This window comes from Saimiri boliviensis, chromosome 8 (genome assembly GCF_048565385.1).
Source record: "Saimiri boliviensis isolate mSaiBol1 chromosome 8, mSaiBol1.pri, whole genome shotgun sequence".
Taxonomy (NCBI): Eukaryota; Metazoa; Chordata; class Mammalia; order Primates; family Cebidae; genus Saimiri; species Saimiri boliviensis.
This window is the reverse complement of record NC_133456.1, coordinates 4647241-4666338: the sequence shown is the minus strand read 5'-3', so window position 1 is coordinate 4666338 and position 19098 is coordinate 4647241. Positions and strand designations below refer to the sequence as shown.

At 39.8% G+C, this 19098-nt stretch overlaps 1 protein-coding gene across 1 annotated transcript in view; it reads right to left on the bottom strand.

Annotated features, from left to right (window-relative positions):
• Positions 1 to 5201: 5201 nt before the first annotated feature.
• Positions 5202 to 19098, bottom strand: part of HESX1 (HESX homeobox 1) — a 32108-nt gene continuing 18211 nt past the window's right edge. Inside the window, exons 3-6 of the mRNA XM_003936535.4 lie at positions 7131 to 7397; positions 6136 to 6335; positions 5762 to 5863; positions 5202 to 5665 (exon numbers count right to left, since the gene is read on the bottom strand). Of these exons, the coding sequence (XP_003936584.1) occupies positions 5567 to 5665; positions 5762 to 5863; positions 6136 to 6335; positions 7131 to 7287 (558 nt within the window). The 5' untranslated portion in view covers positions 7288 to 7397 and the 3' untranslated portion in view covers positions 5202 to 5566. The remainder of the gene's footprint in view (positions 5666 to 5761; positions 5864 to 6135; positions 6336 to 7130; positions 7398 to 19098) is intronic.

Sequence of the window (19098 nt, the reverse complement as noted above, 5' to 3'; positions counted from 1 at the left end):
GTTTCTTCTTGGGTGGATTTTAGTAGTTTGTAGATTTGATCTATTTCTTCTAAGCTATCAAATGTGTGTGTATAGAGTTGTTCATAGTATTCTCTTATTCTTCTTTTAATGTTGATGTGGTCCTTAGTTATAGCCACTGTCATTCCTGACGTGAGTGACTTATATCTTTTCCTTTTTTTCTTTGTTAGTCTGGCTAAAGATTTATCAACTTTATTAATATTTGTAAACAATCAGTTTTTGGTTTAATTGACTTTTCTCCATGACTTTTCTGATCTTTATCTTTCTTCTTTCAAAATACCATTTATATCTAGAGAAACTATTCTGAATTTATTATGTTCTCCTTTTTTGTGGTCCTTAAGGTAAAAGGTTAGATTGCTGATTTGAGATCTTTCTTTACTAAATTTCTTAATTTTTGACAGACTACTCTGTCACCCAGGCTGGAGTGCAGTGGTGTGATCATAGCTTACTGCACCCTCAGTCTTCTGAGTCCAAACAATCCTCCTACCTCAGCTTCCTGAGTAGCTGGGACCACAAGTGCACATCACCATGCCCAGCTAATTTTTTTTTTTTTCTTTGAGATGGAGTCTCACTCCGTTGCCTAGGCTGGAGTGCAGTGGCACAATCTTGGCTCACTGCAACCTCTGCCTCCAGGGTTCAAGTGATTGTCCTGCCTCAGCCTCCCAAGTCGCTGGGAATACAGGTGCCTGCCACCACACCCAGCTAATTTTTGTAGTTTTAGTAGAAACAGGGTTTCGTCATGTTGGCCAGGCTGGTCTCAAACTCCTGACCTCAAGTGATCTGCCTGCCTCAGCCTCCCAAAGTGCTGGAATTACAGGTGTGAGCCACCAAGGGTGGCTAATTTTTAAATTTTTTGTAGAGATGAAATCTCACTATGTTGCCCAGGCTGATCTTGAACTTCTGGCCTCAGTGATCATCCTGCCTTGGCCTCCCAAAGTGCTGGGATTACAAGTGTGAGCCACCATGCCTGGCCTCCACAAATTTCTGACGGCAATTTCAGGGGAAAAAGGACTTAAATCAAGTGATTGCTGTTAAATCTTAATAAGGTTTAAAATACAAAAAAAAACAAAAACAAAAAAAAACCCTTAATGAGGTTTAATATTTATACAGATAAGGATGTACATATTATCTGGGCAAAATACCATTTATATCTAGAGAAAATATTTCCAAAAAATTATTGGGACTTAAGAGAATTTGATTACTTTAGGTATCAAACACTCAGACCTTTATTCACATTCCTCTACTCCCACCCAATCCTTCCCCACCAAAAAAAATAGTGGAAGAAAGAAAGAAAGGAAAAATGTAGCACATTTTTCTAGGTATTAGCATCACAGCCGGTAACTCCATCTACTGGAAGGCTTAACAGGAAGAGGCAACTCTGGAGCCAGGCAGAACTTGGTCTGAATTCTGGCTGAGCTGCTTTAGCTGTGTGGCCATGATCAAGTCATTTAGTCTGTGTCCTTCAATCAGCTCATCTATAAAATGGGATAATGATTATCATAATAAAGGCCCAGCCTGGTGGCTCATGACTGTAATCCCAGCACTTTGGGAGGCCAAGGCAGGCAGATCTCTTGAGGTCAGGAGTTTGAGACCAGCTTGGCCAACAGGGTGAAACCCGATCTCTACTAAAACTACAAAAATCAGCCAGGCATGGCGGAACACGCCTGAAGTCCCAGATATTCAGGATGCTTAGGCAGAGAATCACTTGAACCCAGGAGGCAGAGGTTGCAGTGCACTGAGACTGTGCCACTGCACTTCATCCTGGGTGACAGAGTGAGACTCCTTCTCAAAAAACAAAAATCATAATAAAAATATCCAAGGTTTTCTTATTTGTAAAGTGAATTGTCTATACTCACTTTGCTGAGCTACTGTGAAAATTAAATGGGATGATTCATGTGAAGCACCATATTGCATAGCTCATAGTGGACGCTTAGTCTGTTTGGGCTTCTATAACAAAAATGCCACAGACTAGGTGGCTTATACACAACAGAAATTTATTTCTCACAATTCTGGAGGCTGTGAAGTCTAAGATTAAACCATGGGCAGAAGAGGTGAGTTTAATGGAGTGTGGAGTGTTGAGAGCCACCAGGAGCTGCCTCATGCTGTGGACTGATGTTCCAACAGGAGTCAGGACGGTCAAAATGAGCATGAAAGGTAGCCAAAGACTAACTTTGGAGGGGGTTTTATTCCTATGGGGCTCAGTGAAATGGAGCTAACAAGTCACCCTTTGTCAGACTGTGATTTCAGTTCCATATTGAGAAAATGGAGCAGTTCCCAGCTCTCTGCTGGAAGGAACAAGAGGTAGGAACAAGGCCCAGGCTGACACTGTGTGTTGGGTTTGGTAGTGGGAGATTTATGCCATTTGTGCGATGTGTGATAAGATGCATGAGGTGAAAGCGGCTGTTAACACTGGTTAACAAAAAAGTTGACCACCAGCACACACAGCCATTGTTTCCAGCAGCACTCTTCAGTGATGGGCTTTGGCTGGCTGGCTTCACAAAAGACAAATGCCATTACGGGAGACCAAATAACCTTATTTAGGCAGTTGTCAGATAATAGAAGCGTTCCAGGTATTAACCTGACTGCATTAGTTTGATTTGTTACTACTGTTCACCTTGTCCTGAGCATTAATGGAGACAAAGGCCTAGAATTACCAGGAACAGAAATAAGCTGTGGATTAGAGCCTACATGTTTTGAGGGAAAGAAAATTCTATCTTGGGTTTTTCTTTCCATTTGCATTTTGCTTGATTTTTCCTGAGTCCAGTTTCACCCCCGAATATCATTATATTCTCTCCAACTTTCTAGCAATTGTAAATCCAAAAATGTTACTGATTCATTATTTTTTTTAACAGGATCAGCCTTTATCTTTAGGTTTTTAGAAAAGATTTTAGGGAAAATATACTAGCGATCTTTTATATTATCCTGCTTTTTGAATATTCTTATATATTATGAACTTGCTTCACAAAAGTTATGATAGAACTTATATTTTGTTATTAGTATCGAAAAATATAAAAACAGACATAGTTGTTTAATATTATAAATTCTGGTTTTAATTTTTCTGACATAAATATTATTTGTTATAAATATATCATTTCTATTATAAATGATTTCAGTTATAAATATGTAGCTTCAGTTATAAGTTTATAACTAGTTATAAACACAATTTATTTCAATTATAAATAAAATTGAATTTCAGGGCCACATAAATCAGTTACACAAAATTGTCATTGGAAAATACTGAGATAATGATAGTCTAGAGTTACTGCTATGTTTCTCTCCTCACCAGATGTTTTAGAGGTATGACTAGTTTTTATAATTAAAAAAAAAAAAACTTAAGTGCATTATTAGTTGTTGATCACTATCTGTGATGGTGTTTCATTTTTCTCTAGATTCTACAATTTTACACAGAATCTTCACATTCCTCAGGGATTTGAGAATTATGTTCAATTGTAGAAATTCTAGATAAGCTATGATTACTCTGAATAATCTCAATTTATGAAAAGCACTACTTCAAAAATACTTAATATTAATATTGTGGAATTATTTATTATTGTGTATAAGACTTGAAATCTTATCCTAAACCAAGCAGACATTCAGGAGACAGAGCTATAATTCTGACATGGCAGGATGTCAGAGATGCAAAACAGAATGTCGAATATGATCACATTTTAAAAAATAATAGCAAAAACAACAAATATGTGTGTGTTTATATATAAAAAGATGCTTTTATGATACACAAAAAGGTCTATAAAGATGTTTAATGATGGTTATCTCTTAAGGATAAGATTCAAGGGGGATTTTATTCTACTTTTATACTGCTTACACATTGTTTGCAGACTATCGAATGACAATAAATTTGGAATTAAAATAAAAGCTTACTCATCATGTGACACATTCCCCTCCAACCCATTCCCCGAGAGTCTACTCCTGGTAACTTCCAGTCTTCCAATTTAGCATAATTTCCTAGTAACCTAATGGAGAACAAAGAAAACTCTTTGTGGATAAATTTTAACTAATACATTTCATAAATAGTGCTTCTAATTTTTATGTGAATGGAAGCAGCTCTTTATATTGGGAAAAGTGGCCCAGTCTTTTTTGGAAAACATGTAATGCCTTTGTTCTTCCTAACTGCCCTGTTGCCTTTCTTTTCCTCCTCCCTCTCTGTCTCAGCAACAGTAGAATATTGCTGCTTATTGCTGATCAATTGTTGGGACACATAGCTCTGTACCCCAAATGTGCTCTCAGTAAATAATTTTAAAAAGCTCTAAAATCTGAGTCATGCTGCTTTTCCTTAGAAATAATATGCAAACTCCCTCTAGTCTTTCATGTATAAAAAAATATATAGTGGTTATAGATTCAATAACTCAATGAGAACCTCCCACCTGATCATCACTGGGACATCATAAAGGACAGAGGATAGAAAGAAAAGAGAAGCAAGGGAGAATTCCATTCAAATGGACGAAGCTGAAATTTGGCTTCCAGTGGACAAAGTCAGTCGTAAGCTAACATTTCAAAAAAAGAGAGAACAAAAAGACTCACTTAGGTATTCGATTAACTAGAAAACAAATACTTACATTTCCAGTGGAGAGGGTTCCCTTCTTGTTATATATCTTATCCTATTCCCATCTTTAATTGGCAGGTAAAATGGGAAAATGAGAAATAAAGACACATAGTTTTTGTTACTTAGAAAGCATCCTGATTGTTTCCAGTGACTATGTCAGAGCGCTTACAAAAGGTAGGTCAGTTATCCTGCCTTCTCAGTCAACCTAATTTTGTAGTTGATTAGAAATCATTAAACTGGAAATAAATATAAGCTAGATGATTACTATCACTTTATGGAATGAAAGTACAAAATTAAACTAGAAAACTATTTAAAATTTTGCATTTTTTTGTAGCTTAATTTTTTGTTTGTTGCTTAATTCTTCTGTGCAATTCAATACCGATGGCATGTAATATGATAGCTGATGCTTGTATATTTCTGCTTTAGCATAATGACTTGGCTTGAAAAAAACTTGAAACTAACACTAACAATTTGTTTTGATAGATGGTGAGAAATTCTCACTGCTTTATGCTATTAATCAAGAGAAGTTGAAGATTTGTCAATAAATCATAATCTATAATATAGTTAAGCATAATCATGTTCCAAATGTTCATGAAGGAAACTAATGGAAACAACTCACATCTTTGCTCTTCAGATTATTTCACTTGAAATACTTTACAAATAGAATCCAACTTGTGGAATCACTTAGTCATGAGTCTATTGATTTTAACAAACTAATTTATTAGGTTAAGTTTGCTCACTTAAAAAATAGCAATCTTTTCTGAAAATGATTATTAAAATATATAGGAAAGGTCTTTACTACAACTAAAAGTGCCCAAATATAATATGTACCATGCTATAATAGTAATTATTTACAATATATTTTCGGAAAAAATGACAATATGCAGATTAAATGCAGGAAAAAAAATCACATTTTAACACTTAATATTTCCACTGATTCTTCACGCTCTGCAACTAGAAGACAATTTCACTTGTTTAGTTTTCTATCTATTCCAGGAGATTTGCGTTGAAATTTTTTTTCACCATTAGAAACTGTGATTCTCTATGGGACCTTTTCAGTTTTGCACGCCGATTTTGGAACCAAATCTAAAATTAAGGAAAAATAAAATAGGTCTCAGAAAGATTATTTTATTATTTTTAACATTTCAACCATCAGGAGTAACAACTAAATTTGAAAATTACCTGGATTCTGTCTTCCTCTAGATTCAACTTTCGAGCTAAGTCTTCTCTAATGTCAATGCCAGGATAGCAGTTTACTCTAAAGACATTTTCTAACACTTCAATCTAAGAATAAGAAAATAAATCTTTAAAATGTTGCTATTCAGTATGTCACCAAAAATGAGCTTTAATTTCTGGAGCAAAATGACTGCATTTAAATATTGGCAATTAATCTGGATGCCTTTTTAAAAATGATTACCTGGAAATAGTTAAAATATGACAGTCTATTGTTTCATTAACAAGGCTTCTAAACTGAGATACCAAAGTGAATGGCTTTTGCTCAACTTGGTGTCAATTAAAACCTTTTATTATCATTATTGGGTGAAAAAACTTCCCACCTGGTTTTGAGTAAAAGCGGTTCTTGGTCTTCGGCCTCTATACCAACTCAACTCTCTTTTCAAATACAGTCTTTCTGAGGCTGAAAAGTAATTTTCATATTTTGAAGTTCTTTCTTCTGGTATTGGGTGATCCACCATGCTAGGGAATGAAATCCCACAGGGAGGATTTGGGACATGTAGACATAAGTTACCATCTTTCCCTAAAAACAGAACAATAAACCCCATTTTAGATGGTCAATCTTACGTTTCACAAAGCTCTGTAAGAGGTAGTTTCAGGAACTCATCTTTCATTTCCTAGTGGAATTCTTCTGAGTTTCACAAGAGAATCAGCCCCCATCAACCAAAAACTGAAAACCAATCAAAAATGAAGATCCTGTCTTGGTAATCCTGCCTCTTTGGTCTCTAAATGTTTTGTTTTTCAGTGAAAAGAGATTTCAAATATCTGCTGTGTCAAACACAGAGAGAGATCTTCTGAAGTAAACGCAGGTTTTTGGCATTTCCTGTGATTGAACTTCATATCCACTTTGCTCCATCCCAAACTGATAGATTCTTTTCATTTCCCATAGGCCTCAGCTAGAGGCTTTAAAAGTTCTAGACTCTGGCTAGGCTCACCTGTAATCCCAACACTCTGGAGCCCGAGGCAGGCAGATCACCTGAGGTCAGGAGTTTGAGACTAGCCTGTCCAACATGGTAAAACCCCATTTCTACCAAAAATAGAAAAATTAGCCAGGCATGGTTATGCATGCCTGTACTCCAAAGTACTCAGGAGGCTGAGGCAGGAGAATCGTTTGAACCAGGAAGGTGGAGGTCGCAGTGAGCCGAGACTGTGCCATTGCACTCCAGCCTGGGCAACAAGAGCAAAACTGTCCCAGAAAAAAAAAAATAGAATAGAATAGAATAAAAGTCCTAGACTCCATGTAGTATGAGATAAAGGGCAAAAAACAAACACTGTAAATGCAATAACAAATAATTGAAACAATGAAGTCGTGGCATACCTGAGGAGCTGCAGGTGTCTGCCCAGGGCCTGTGGGGTTTCATTAATGGAACACAGTCTGTCTTCTGGTCCATTCCTAAGATTCTCTCAATTGAAAAGGAGCAAGTTGAGGGTTTGCTTTCCCGAAGCTGAGCGCCTTCCTGAAGGCTGGGAGACATCCTCTCGTGGTCTGTGCAGAGCAACAGCTCTGGCCTCTGCTGGCTCTGCCCAACGTGTATAAGGCTGGGATCTTCCTGCAATTCACCTTATAGCTACGCTGACAAGGGGGCTGGATTTAGAACGTCACTAATTAAAATCCTGTCTTAGAAAGTTTTAGCATGTCAATGAACACTTGCCCAGCCAGAAGCTTAAGGAGTTAATTGTTTATTTGTTTGCAAGTAATTAGCAACTAATGGCTACACCAGGGGGGCCACCTACTGGGACAAAAAGTGTTATCTCTCCTAAGCAGAACACAGACTTAACTTTCTCAAAAGAAGTGATGCACAAATGTGGCATTCCTCTTTTATTTGAAGTCATTAATGTATAAAATCATGCTTTTTATTCTAAAGTTTATACTTTCACGGGCTCCAGTTACCTAAACATACAGGCAAGATACAAGAGCAGCCGAGTAATAAATAATCTAATTTAAGTGAATTTTCTTCCAAGAAAATTGGAAAAAATAATCTCTTAATGCTATTACGGTAATTCTGATGAAAATGCCTGTTTTTCATATGCATATGTAATAGGGAATGTTGTCATTGAAAACACAATAGTATTTGGAGTGCAGCATAGTGGAAAAGGTTGGCAATGATATTAACACGGAGTGTAATTGTCTTCCAAGTGCCTGGATTAATTCATAGGAACAGTTGCACCAAGTATTTTAAATAATTAATGGGCTAATTCCTTTCCTTCCTCTTTTCTTTTAAATGAGAGAGATATGAGTTTATAGGAAGGTTCATATGCAATCACCTCCAAGCAATTTAAAAGCATGACTACTTAAAGAGAATAATTTCTCTATAATGGTTATTTTAAAGAAAAGAACATAGTTTACTTTTAAAGAAAAATTTCCCACTGTTGATCTTTTGAGGGATGGGCAAAGGAGGGAGTATTTGAAGATGATAAGGCTTGTGAAAATAACCAAGTACAGATTGTTTTAATTTCATAATCCCAAGAAAAGTATAACTGATGATTGGGAAGATTTTGAACTGGCTGTTTCCCACAAAAGGTGTACTTGTAGTTCTTGTACTCTGCTCCTTCTCTTCTTCCAGTACCTTCCTGAAGATAAATTTAAGTGCTTAGCTTTATTCATTATTTAAACAACTGCTGGACTTTCCTTCAGGGAAGAGGAATAGCAGTCTCCACTCATACCAGAAACAGCCTCTATAGGATGGTGCTTATCTTCATCAGCTTTTATCCTATCATGATCTCACAAATATTGAGCTAAATTCTTCCTCATGAAAGCTGTCAGGTAAATAAAGGATGTCACATGCAAAACATCAACAGGCACACGGATTTATAAATACACGTGTAAAACCATTCTGTGGATGAATAAAGCAGTGAACATTTACACCTCATGGAGATTTTGTATATAGCGCTGAGATGTAGATTGTGCAAAGGTGGGGGGTATCTTAATCTGCGACGACTAGGAGGAAGTGAGAGAATACAGGACCTTCGCAGCTTTCTTTCTTTGAGACATTCATTATTTCCTTCTACAATTGGCTGAGCACCTACTCAGAACCAGAAAACAAAACAAAATACTATCCTTGCCTTCATAGGGCTCACAGTGGTGCAGAGTGGGGGACAGGAAGCAAATAATAATTATAGGTAAATTATTTAGTACTTTAGCCAGGATAAGAATGGGAAAAGGAAACAGGTGAGCCAGGTAAGATGAATCCGTGCAGAAGGTGGGAGAGTAGATGTCAGTGTAGGCCTCACTGAGCCCCTAAGCCCCACAGGTGAGTGTCTCAGAGGCACAAGGCAGAAGGATGCCACAGCGCACGCCAGGGCAACTCCAGCTCTCAACTTCCTTATTAACAAATATGTTCCAGTATTTTTATTCAACTTAAATTTATTTTCTTTGGATTTACATAATACCATTTTATATATGGATGAGTAGATGAAAATTAAAGGCAGTAAAAATCATCTAAAAATGTGAGGGAAGTCTTTTCTCATATACTCCCCAACAGATTTTTTTGTTTGTTTGTTTGAGACGGAATCTCGCTCTGTTGCCCAGGCTGGAGTGTAGTAGCGTGATGTCAGCTCACTGCAACCTCCACCTCCTGGGTTCAAGCAATTCTCCTGCTTCAGCCTCCCCAGTAGCTGACATTATAGCCACGAACCACCATGCCTGGCTACTTTTTGTATTTTTAGTAGTGACATGGGTATCACCAGGTTGGCCAGGCTAGTCTTGAACTCCTGACCTCAAGTGATCCACCCGCCTCAACCTCCCAAAGTGGTGGGATTACAGGTGTGAGCCACCATGCTTGGCCTCAACAATTTTTATAGGGCACTTAATATGTGCCAGACATTATTATAGGTACTAGAGATCAGTGATTAACAAAACCGTGGCGTGATAAATACACTGAAAGGAGTGAACAAGGTGACAGGGATGCAACATAACGGGAGAGAGTAACTTTTTTTTTTTTGTTTTTGAGACGGAGTTTCGCTCTTGTGACCCAGGCTGGAGTGCAATGGCGCAATCTCGGCTCACCGCAACCTCCGCCTCCTGGGTTCAGGCAATTCTCCTGCCTCAGCCTCCTGAGTAGCTGGGATTATAGGCACGTGCCACCATGCCCAGCTAATTTTTTGTATTTTTAGTAGAGACGGGGTTTCACCATGTTGACCAGGTTGGTCTCGATCTCTCGACCTTGTGATCCACCCGCCTCGGCCTCCCAAAGTGCTGGGATTACAGGCTTGAGCCACCGCGCCTGGCCGGGAGAGAGTAACTTTAAGTACAGTGGTCAGTGGTCAATGGTGGAGGAGGGCCTGAGGAAGCGGCATTTTCACTGAAGCTGAGCTAGCATGCCAAGCGCCTGAAAAAAAGCACTGCACTCCGAGGGAACAGCAAGTACAAAGGTCTTGCAGTTGAAAAGCACTTGCAGCCGGACGCAGTGGCTCACACCCGTAATCCCAGCACTTTGGGAGGCCAGAGCAGGTGGATCATGAGGTCAGGAGATTGAGACCATTCTGGCCAACATGGAAAAACCCTGTCTCTACTAAAAACTCAAAAATTAGTTGGGTGTGGTGACAGGTACCTGTAGTCCCAGCTACTCGGGAGGCTGAGGCAGGAGAATCGTGTGAATCTGGGAGGTAGAGGTTGCAGTGAGCCAAGATAGTACCACTGCATTCCAGCCTGGTGACAAAGCGAGACTCCATCTCAAAAAATAATAAAAATAGGCTGGGCGTGGTGGCTCAAGCCTGTAATCCCAGCACTTTGGGAAGCTGAGGTGGGCAGATCACCTGAGGAGTTCAAGACCAGCCTGGCCAACATGGTAAAACCCCATCTCTAAAAAAAAATAACAAAATAAAGAGAAAACCTCTTGAAATATTTGAGGAGGTAGTGGTACCAGGTGCATTTGGAGAGCCAGGACAGGCTGGATAATGGATGGCCTTTAAAGGACATGGTGAGGAGTTCCAGTGCAAAGAGAAGCCAGAGTAGAGTTTTAAGCTGGGACTGATATAATAGCATTTATGTTTTTAAACCTTACCCTGGCTGCTCTGTGGAAAGGGATTAGAGAGAAGTGAGTGTAACCAGGGCGATCAGTTTGGAGTTACTTATTGAACACATTATTTACTAAGCATATACTACCTGCTAGGTATTGTTCTAGGTGTGAGGGATACACTGGTGAAAACACGCTTGTTTAGAGGCAAAAGATGATGATCATTTGACAATAGGGTGAGTAGAGAGGGTAGGTTTGGAGAGAAGTGTAATTCTTTTTTTTTTTTTTTGAGACAGAGTTTCGCTCTTGTTACCCAGGCTGGAGTGCAATGGCGCGATCTCGGCTCACCGCAACCTCCGTCTCCTTGGTAAAGGCAATTTTCCTGCCTCAGCCTCCTGAGTAGATGGGATTACAGGCGTGCACCACCATGCCCAGCTAATTTTTTGTATTTTTAGTAGAGACGGGGTTTCACCATGTTGACCAGGATGGTCTCTATCTCTTGATCTCGTGATCCACCTGCTTTGGCCTCCCAAAGTGCTGGGATTACATACGTGAGCCACCATGCCCGGCGAGAAGTGCAATTCTTTAGAAGGTTATGGGAGATTGAGAAATCGAACACTTGGTCCCAATTCTTCAATCCCCATAATATCATATATAACCATCCCGTTGCTGTGGTTTCGTGGTGGAAACAATGTACTTCTCACCTCCTGATTTTAGGCTTGACTGGCCAATAGGAAGTGATGGGAGAAGAAGCTCGGTGTGCCCGCTTGTGTGTGTGTGTGTGTGTGTGTGTGTGTGTGTGTGTGTGTGTTTTAATTGACATAGTCTCATTCTGTCCCCCAGGCTAGAGTGCAGTGGTGCAATCTCTGCTCACTGCAACCTCCGCCTGCCAGGTTCAAGTGATTCTCTTGCCTCAGCCTCCTGAGTAGCTGGGACTACAGGCGAATGTCACTACACCTGACTATTTTTTTTATTTTTAGTAGAGACGGGGTTTCACCATACTGGTCAGGCTGGTCTTAAACTCCTAACCTCAAGTGGTCCTTCTGCCTCAGCCTCCCAAAGTGCTGGGATTCAGGCATGTAATTTGTATTTTTAGTAGAGATGGGGTTTCACTATGTTGGTCAGGCTGGTCTCAAATTCCTGACCTCAAGTGATCTGGCCACCTCATCCTCCCAAAGTGCTGGGATTACAGGTGCCCAGTCCCATCTTGTGCTTTTGACTTCACTATGAGATCACCCCTGGGACAGCCGCTGCCCTTCAGCCTGAGCCCCAGAATGAACACACATGGATCAGATTCTAACTCATCCTATATCCTGCAGTCAAGTCAGCCAAGCCCAGCCAATCTCAGTCAAATACCAACTGACCAGCAGTTTTGTGAGAAAAATATTCATTGTTTAAGTCACTGAAGTTTTTTCTTTCTTTTTTTTCTTTTTTAATTTTTAAAACAATCTATTAGAGATAGGGTCTCACTATGTTGTCTAGGCTGGTCTTGAACTCTGGGGGTCAAGCAATCCTCCTGCCTTAGCTTCCTGAGTAGCTGTGACTACAGGTGCCAGCCCTTACTGACTCCACGGAGGTTTTTGTGGTTATTTTATACATAGTATTTTGGAGGAAAGAGCTCTTTGATTCAGGGGTTAAAGAACATGTCTTGTTGATGGGTTGGATAGGGAGGTGAGGAAAAAGAAGGTGTTAAAGATGACTATTTTTTTTGGCTTGAGCAAATACAATACCATTTACTGGGATGTGAAAGCCTGGGCTAGGGAAGGAAATGTTTGAGGAGAAATGAACAGCTCCAGTTTGGATAGCAAGTTGCTTTAAGCTCAGTGCTACAGTGCTATGTTTATGCTTCACCAGCAAAGAGATGGTTTTAGAAGCCATAGATTTGTATAAGATCATCCAGTGGCTGGGCACAGTGGCTCATGCCTGTAATACCAGACCTTTGGGAGGCTGAGATAGGAGGATCCCTTGAGTCCAGAAGGTGGAGGCTATAGTGAACTGTGTTCATGCCACTGCACTTCAGCCTGGATGAATGAATAAGACCCTGTCTCGAAAAAAAAAAAAAAATTACTCAGGAAATGATGCTAGATACAAGAAGCATCTCAGAACTGAGTCTAAGGTGCTCCAACATTTGTAGATTGGAACAGAAGTGGGACTGGAAAAGGAGCAGCTAGTAAGGCAGGAGAAAAATCTGGAGATACAAGAAAATAGTCAACAGAGGGAACAGGGTCAAGGAAAAGAATGGTTACAATAGCATCTCTAGTGGTCTCTGCTTCTACCCTGGACCCCCTCATGGCTTTCTATGAACACAGCAGCCAGAGGGATCATTTAAAAATGTAAGTCAGTTCATGTCATAACTCTGCTCAAAAAATGCCTCCTGGCCGGGCATGGTGGCTCATGCCTATAATCCCAGCATTTGGGGCGGCCAAGGACAGAGGATTGCTTGGGGCCAGGAGTTCAAGATCAGCCTGGGCAATACAGTGAGACCCCCCACCTCTACAAAACAATTAAAAAATTAGCCAGGCATAGTTGCCTGCACCCATAGTCCCAGCTATTTGGGAGGCTGAGGTGGGAGGATGCTTGAGCCCATGAGGTCAAGGCTGCTGTGAATTATACCACTGGACTCCAGCCTAGGCAACAGAGCAAGACTCTGTCTCAAAAAAAAAAAAAAAAGAAAAAGAAAAAAAAAACTCCCCATCTCAAAAAAAAGTCAAAGTCTTTACAATGGCCTGCAGGACCCTACATGACCTGCCAGCCTTCCTTACCTACTTGATCTCACCTCCTTTTTCTCCCTTCCTTTTTCTCTGTTCTAGCCACACTGGACTCTGCCTTCTCTTCTTGAAAATATCTGGCACAACCCTCCCTCAAGGCATTTACACTGGCTGTTGTCATCTGTAATGTTCCGCCCTTATGATTCCCCACAGCTTACCCCTTTATGTCCTTCAAGTATTTGCTCAGATATCATCCTCTCAATGAGGCCTACATTTCTCCTTTTTTAATTTCCAATCTCTCTTCCAGCACTCCTGACGTCCCTTGCCCTGCTCCCATTTCTATTCCACAGCATTTAATCACTTTTGGCCATATTACAAAATATAGGTTTAATACATTTATTGTCTGTTTCTTCTCTATAGGATTTGTGTGTGTGTGTGATCTGTTCACTCCCTAGCATTCAAAACAGTGCTTGGGCTAGGAGTGGTGGCTTTTGCCTGTAATTCTAGCACTTTGGGAGGCCAAGGTGGGCTGATCACTTGAGGTCAGAAGTTTGAGACCAGCCTGGCCAATATGGTAAAACCCTGTCTCTACTAAAAATACAAAAATTAGCCAGGCGTGGTGGTCATGCCTGTAATCCTAGCTACTTGGGAGGCTGAGTCACAAGAATAGCTTGAACTGGGGAGGCGAGGTTGCAGTGCGCCACGATCGCACCACTGCACTCCAGCCTGTGTGACACAGTGAGCGAGACTGTATCTCAAAAAAAAAAAAAAAAAAAAAAGGGCCGGGCGTGGTGGCTCAAGCCTGTAATCCCAGCACTTTGGGAGGCCAAGGCGGGTGGATCATGAGGTCAAGAGATTAAGACCATCCTGGTCAACATGGTGAAACCCCGTCTCTACTAAAAAATACAAAAAATTAGCTGGGCATGGTGGCGCGTGCCTGTAATCCCAGCTACTCAGGAGGCTGAGGCAGGAGAATTGCCTGAACCCAGGAGGCGGAGGTTGCAGTGAGCCGAGATCGTGCCATTGCACTCCAGCCTGGGTAACAAGAGCGAAACTCCGTCTCAAAAAAACAAACAAAAAAAACAAACAAACAACAACAAAAAAATAAAACATAAAATGGATTGATGGATGGATAAATATGTGATGCTTTCACTATCTCTCTTATTCAACATTATTCTGTAATTCTGGACTATTAGAACTTCTAAACCAATTGAGTTTTCTGGGATGCTGAAAATGTTCTTCATCTGAGCTATCTAGTATGGTAGTCACTAGCTAATGAACTAATGGCTAATGAGCATTTGAAATGTTAGTGCAACTGAGGAACTGAATTTCAAATGTAATTAAGTTTAATTTAATTTAAACTTGGATGGACACACATCGCTAATGGCTCCATATCAAATAGCACAGACAGAGAACACTTCCATAACTGCAAGAAGTCTTACTGCACAGAGCTGGTCTAGAATTATAGAACAATATTGAAAATAGTGATCATAGGCTGGGTGAGGTGGCTAACACTTGTAATCCCAACACTTTGGGACAGCAAGGTGGGGCGGATCATGAAGTTAGAAGTTTGAGACCAGCTTGGCCAACATGGTGAAACCCCATCTCTACTAAAAATACAAAAAATTAGCCAGGTATGGTGGCACACACCTGTAGTCCGATCTACTAGGGAGGCTGAGGCAGGAGAATTGCTTGAACCCAGGGGGTGGAGGTTGCAGTGAGCCAAGATCACACCATTGCACTCTAGCCTGGGCAACAAGAAAAGAAAATAGTGATGATAAAAACAAACATCTTCGTTTTGTTTCGACTTGAGAACAGTATTTCACCATTAAAATAATATCTACTGCTGGTTTCTAATAAATGCTCTTTATTTAGCACAGTGTTATAATGAATACAAACACAAAATATCCACAGAGCTTTATAGCTTCTCCAGCATTTTAGCATATTTGTGTTTAATCTTCTCACAAATCTTTTATTATTTTGTAGCTGAAAAAACAGAAACTGAGAGTACAGTTGTAATACCCAGAAGTCACTAACTACGAAGTGGAAGAGCCTTGACTTGTATTTTCTGTCTCCAAATCCTATTTTATTGACTTTACCAATTAATGGCCACTGTAACATCTTCACCAATGATCTCGTAGTATAAATATTAAAGTGCACTAATCAATTAAGGAAAAAACTGAAAACTTTGCATATGATACTCAGTATCTTTCAACACTTACTTGGATATGAGAAAAAAGTCTGACATTGACATCAAAGAGAAGAGATTTTAGGAATAAAACTGGACAGTCTACATTTCAATTATCTATACATACAAGATTAAGTAAAAATGGAGAGTTTTATATTTTGTCTTGTTTTATGAACATGTGAATCTACTTGTTTTGATAAAAAATTTATTTTTAAATTGTGTATTTCAATTAATATCTAAATCATTAACATCAGGGAAAATGTACTAGATCTGAGATATTTTGGCAGAGATTTCTGTAAGCCAACTATACAATTATTATGCTGTGAGTGTAATAAGAAATGGAATAAGCAAAGCTCCAGTGAACCTTGTCCCTTCCTTACTTTTGCATAGAAATTGCACTGATTTCAGACTTTCAGTATTTTTGATGTTAAAATGTGTTTTTTAAATATTTTATTTTTTACTGTAATACCTTCAGTGTTTCCTAGAACAATGCCCAAGTAGACATTCAATAAAATTTGTTAAATAAATCAATTAAATGGATGGATAGATGGGATTAGCCAAGATGTGACATTTGAAACCTGACATGTAACTTAAATACTGTACTACTATCGTTTATTATTTAAATTTACTTGAACAGGGTTTAACTATTGGTTGCCATTTTTTTTACTGTATAAGGTAATCTCAGTTTTCTGTGAACTACATGTGTTACCACTCCAGGGCAATCCACAAAATAGAAGACAATATGGCATTCTGTAACTAAAATGTAATAAAAATTGAGATAGGGTATTCATTTAAAAATCTGAGTTTAGGCTAGGTGCCATGGCTCATGCTTGTAATCCCAGCACTTTGAGAAGCCGAGGTGGGAGAATTGCTTAAACCCAGGAGTTCAAGACCTTCCTGGGGAACACAGTGGGACCTCGTCTCTTCAAAAACTGAAAATTAGCCGGGCGTGGTAGCACGCACCTGTGGTCCCAGCTACTCAGCAGGCTGAGGTGGGGGGATAGGTTAAGCGTGGGAGGTTGAGGCTGCAGTGAGCTTTGATCATGCCAATGCACTCCAGTCTGGGTGACAGAGAGAGGCCTTGCCTCAAAAAAAAAAAAAAAAAAAAAAAAAAGGCCAGCCTTGGTGGTTCATGCCTGTAATCCCAGCACTCTGGGAGGCTGAGGCAGGTAGCCTCAAGAGGTCAAGAGATTGAGACCATCTGGCCAATATGGTGAAACGCTGTCTCTACTAAAAATACAAAAATTAGCTGGGTGTGGTGGCATATGCCTGTAGTCTCAGCTACTCAGGAGGCTGAGGCAGGAGAATTCCTCAAATCCGGGAGGTAGAGGTTGCAGCAAGCCGAGATTGCACCACTGGACTCCAGCCTGGTGACAGAGTGAGACTCCATCTCAAAGAAAACAAAACAAAAAAATCTAAAAATCTTGACTCATGTTGAACAATTCATATTTGTGGCACTCTGTGGTTTCTATGGCCCTTGTCTGCCATTGTTACTAGAGACACACAGGATCTTTCCCAGTAATTACTAGGTTCAGGAGAGAAGGGTCTGTTTCATACAGTCTTCTATCTCTCCCTGCACCCAGCACAGTGCCTGTCACATAGGAAATGTTAAATACATTTATTGGGGCCGCGCGTGGTGGCTCAAGCCTGTAATCCCAGCACTTTGGGAGGCCGAGGAGGGTGGATCACAAGGTCAAGAGACGAGACCATCTTGGTCAACAAGGTGAAACCCCATCTCTACTAAAAATACAAAAAATGAGCTGGGCATGGTGGTGCGTGCCTGTAATCCCAGCTACTCAGGAGGCTGAGACAGGAGAATTGCCTGAACCCAGGAGGCGGAGGTTGCGGTGAGCCGAGATTGTGCCATTGCACTCCAGCCTGGGTAACAAGAGCGACACTCTGTCTCAAAAATATATATATATATATATAAATTTATTGAGTAGGTTCACTTTATAACAATTAAAAAGCATTTTGGCCTTTGCTCTTCTCAAATCTCAAAAGAGTAAAGTATATGTCTTTCATTTTCAAATCAGTTAAAATTATTTACAGTATAATGTCTTGCACATATCAAGCCCTTGATTTAAAAAATTTGATGTGAAGCCAACCAAAAGACAAATTAATTTTTGTTTTTAAAATACTCATTCTATACTGATCCAAGCAGTGAGAGAAAAAAACATAAATTAAAAAAAAGATTCATTCTATAATACAGTACATGAATAAAATATGATAGTCTCCTTCACTTTTACGCTGTTTTAGTTCCCAGCTTACTGGCTATCACCACTAACAACGTAGCATTTCTGTAATGTGGTTCTGTAATGTGGTTCACTCTCCCATAGTACACACACACACACACACACACACACACGTACACACACACACACACACACACACAGACACACACACACACCACAAACATGTATAGCTCTGCCTCTCCCTTCAACAGCTGCTTGGAACTATAAGTGGATGAACCACAATTTATCAATCTACACCCTGGTAATGAGGAATATAGGCTGTCTCCAATGTTTTACTATACCATTTTGGCAATAAGCATCTTTTACATACATGTTAGCACACATGCAGGAGTATTTCCACGGAAAAATTTCTTTGAAGAGCATATTACTTTTTAGTGGATGCTACCATATTTCCTTCTAAGAAATCTTTACCAACGAACACTCTCATCTAGTTGAGCCCTTGTTCTTAATGTCCTCCCTGCATTGACAGTGGGAACAAGAAAACTCAGGGCTGAGCTAAATTAGACTCAGGTTTTTCCTCAGACTCAATATTCAAATATAAAATGGTTTAGGATTTAGGGCTCCAAAGGGCTCTAGCCTAAACTTCAGTGCTATATAATCTAATTGCTGTAGATTAAATGGCAGTTGTCAGTTAACCCAAGAACCTGATAGTTATTTTTAACATTGTTCCTGGAGAATAAATGATATGGTTTTAAACAACTTAAAAAACAAACTTTTTGGCTGGGCATGGTGGCTCGCACCTGTAATCTCAGCACTTTGGAAGGCTGAGGTAGGTGGATCACGAGGTCAGGGGTTAAAGACCAGCGTGGCCAACAGTGAAACTCCGTCTCTACTAAAAATACAAAAATTAGCTGGGTATGGTGGTTCGTGTCTGTAATCCCAGCTACTGGGGAGGCTGAGGCAGGAGAATTACTTGAACCCAGAAGAAGGAGGTTGCAGTGAGTCAAGATTGCACCACTGTACTCCAGCCTGGGCGACAGAGCAAGACTCCATCTCAAAAATAATAATAATAATAATAATAATATATACATACATAAACTTTTCAACCATAACAAACATTTGTTAAACGCCAATGTATATCAAGGAGTGCACTAGGATTCAGAGCACAGAGATGAAATCATTTCTGCCTTCAAGAAACTCACGATCAAAAGGATAGTAATTAATGTTAATTTTATTAGGTATA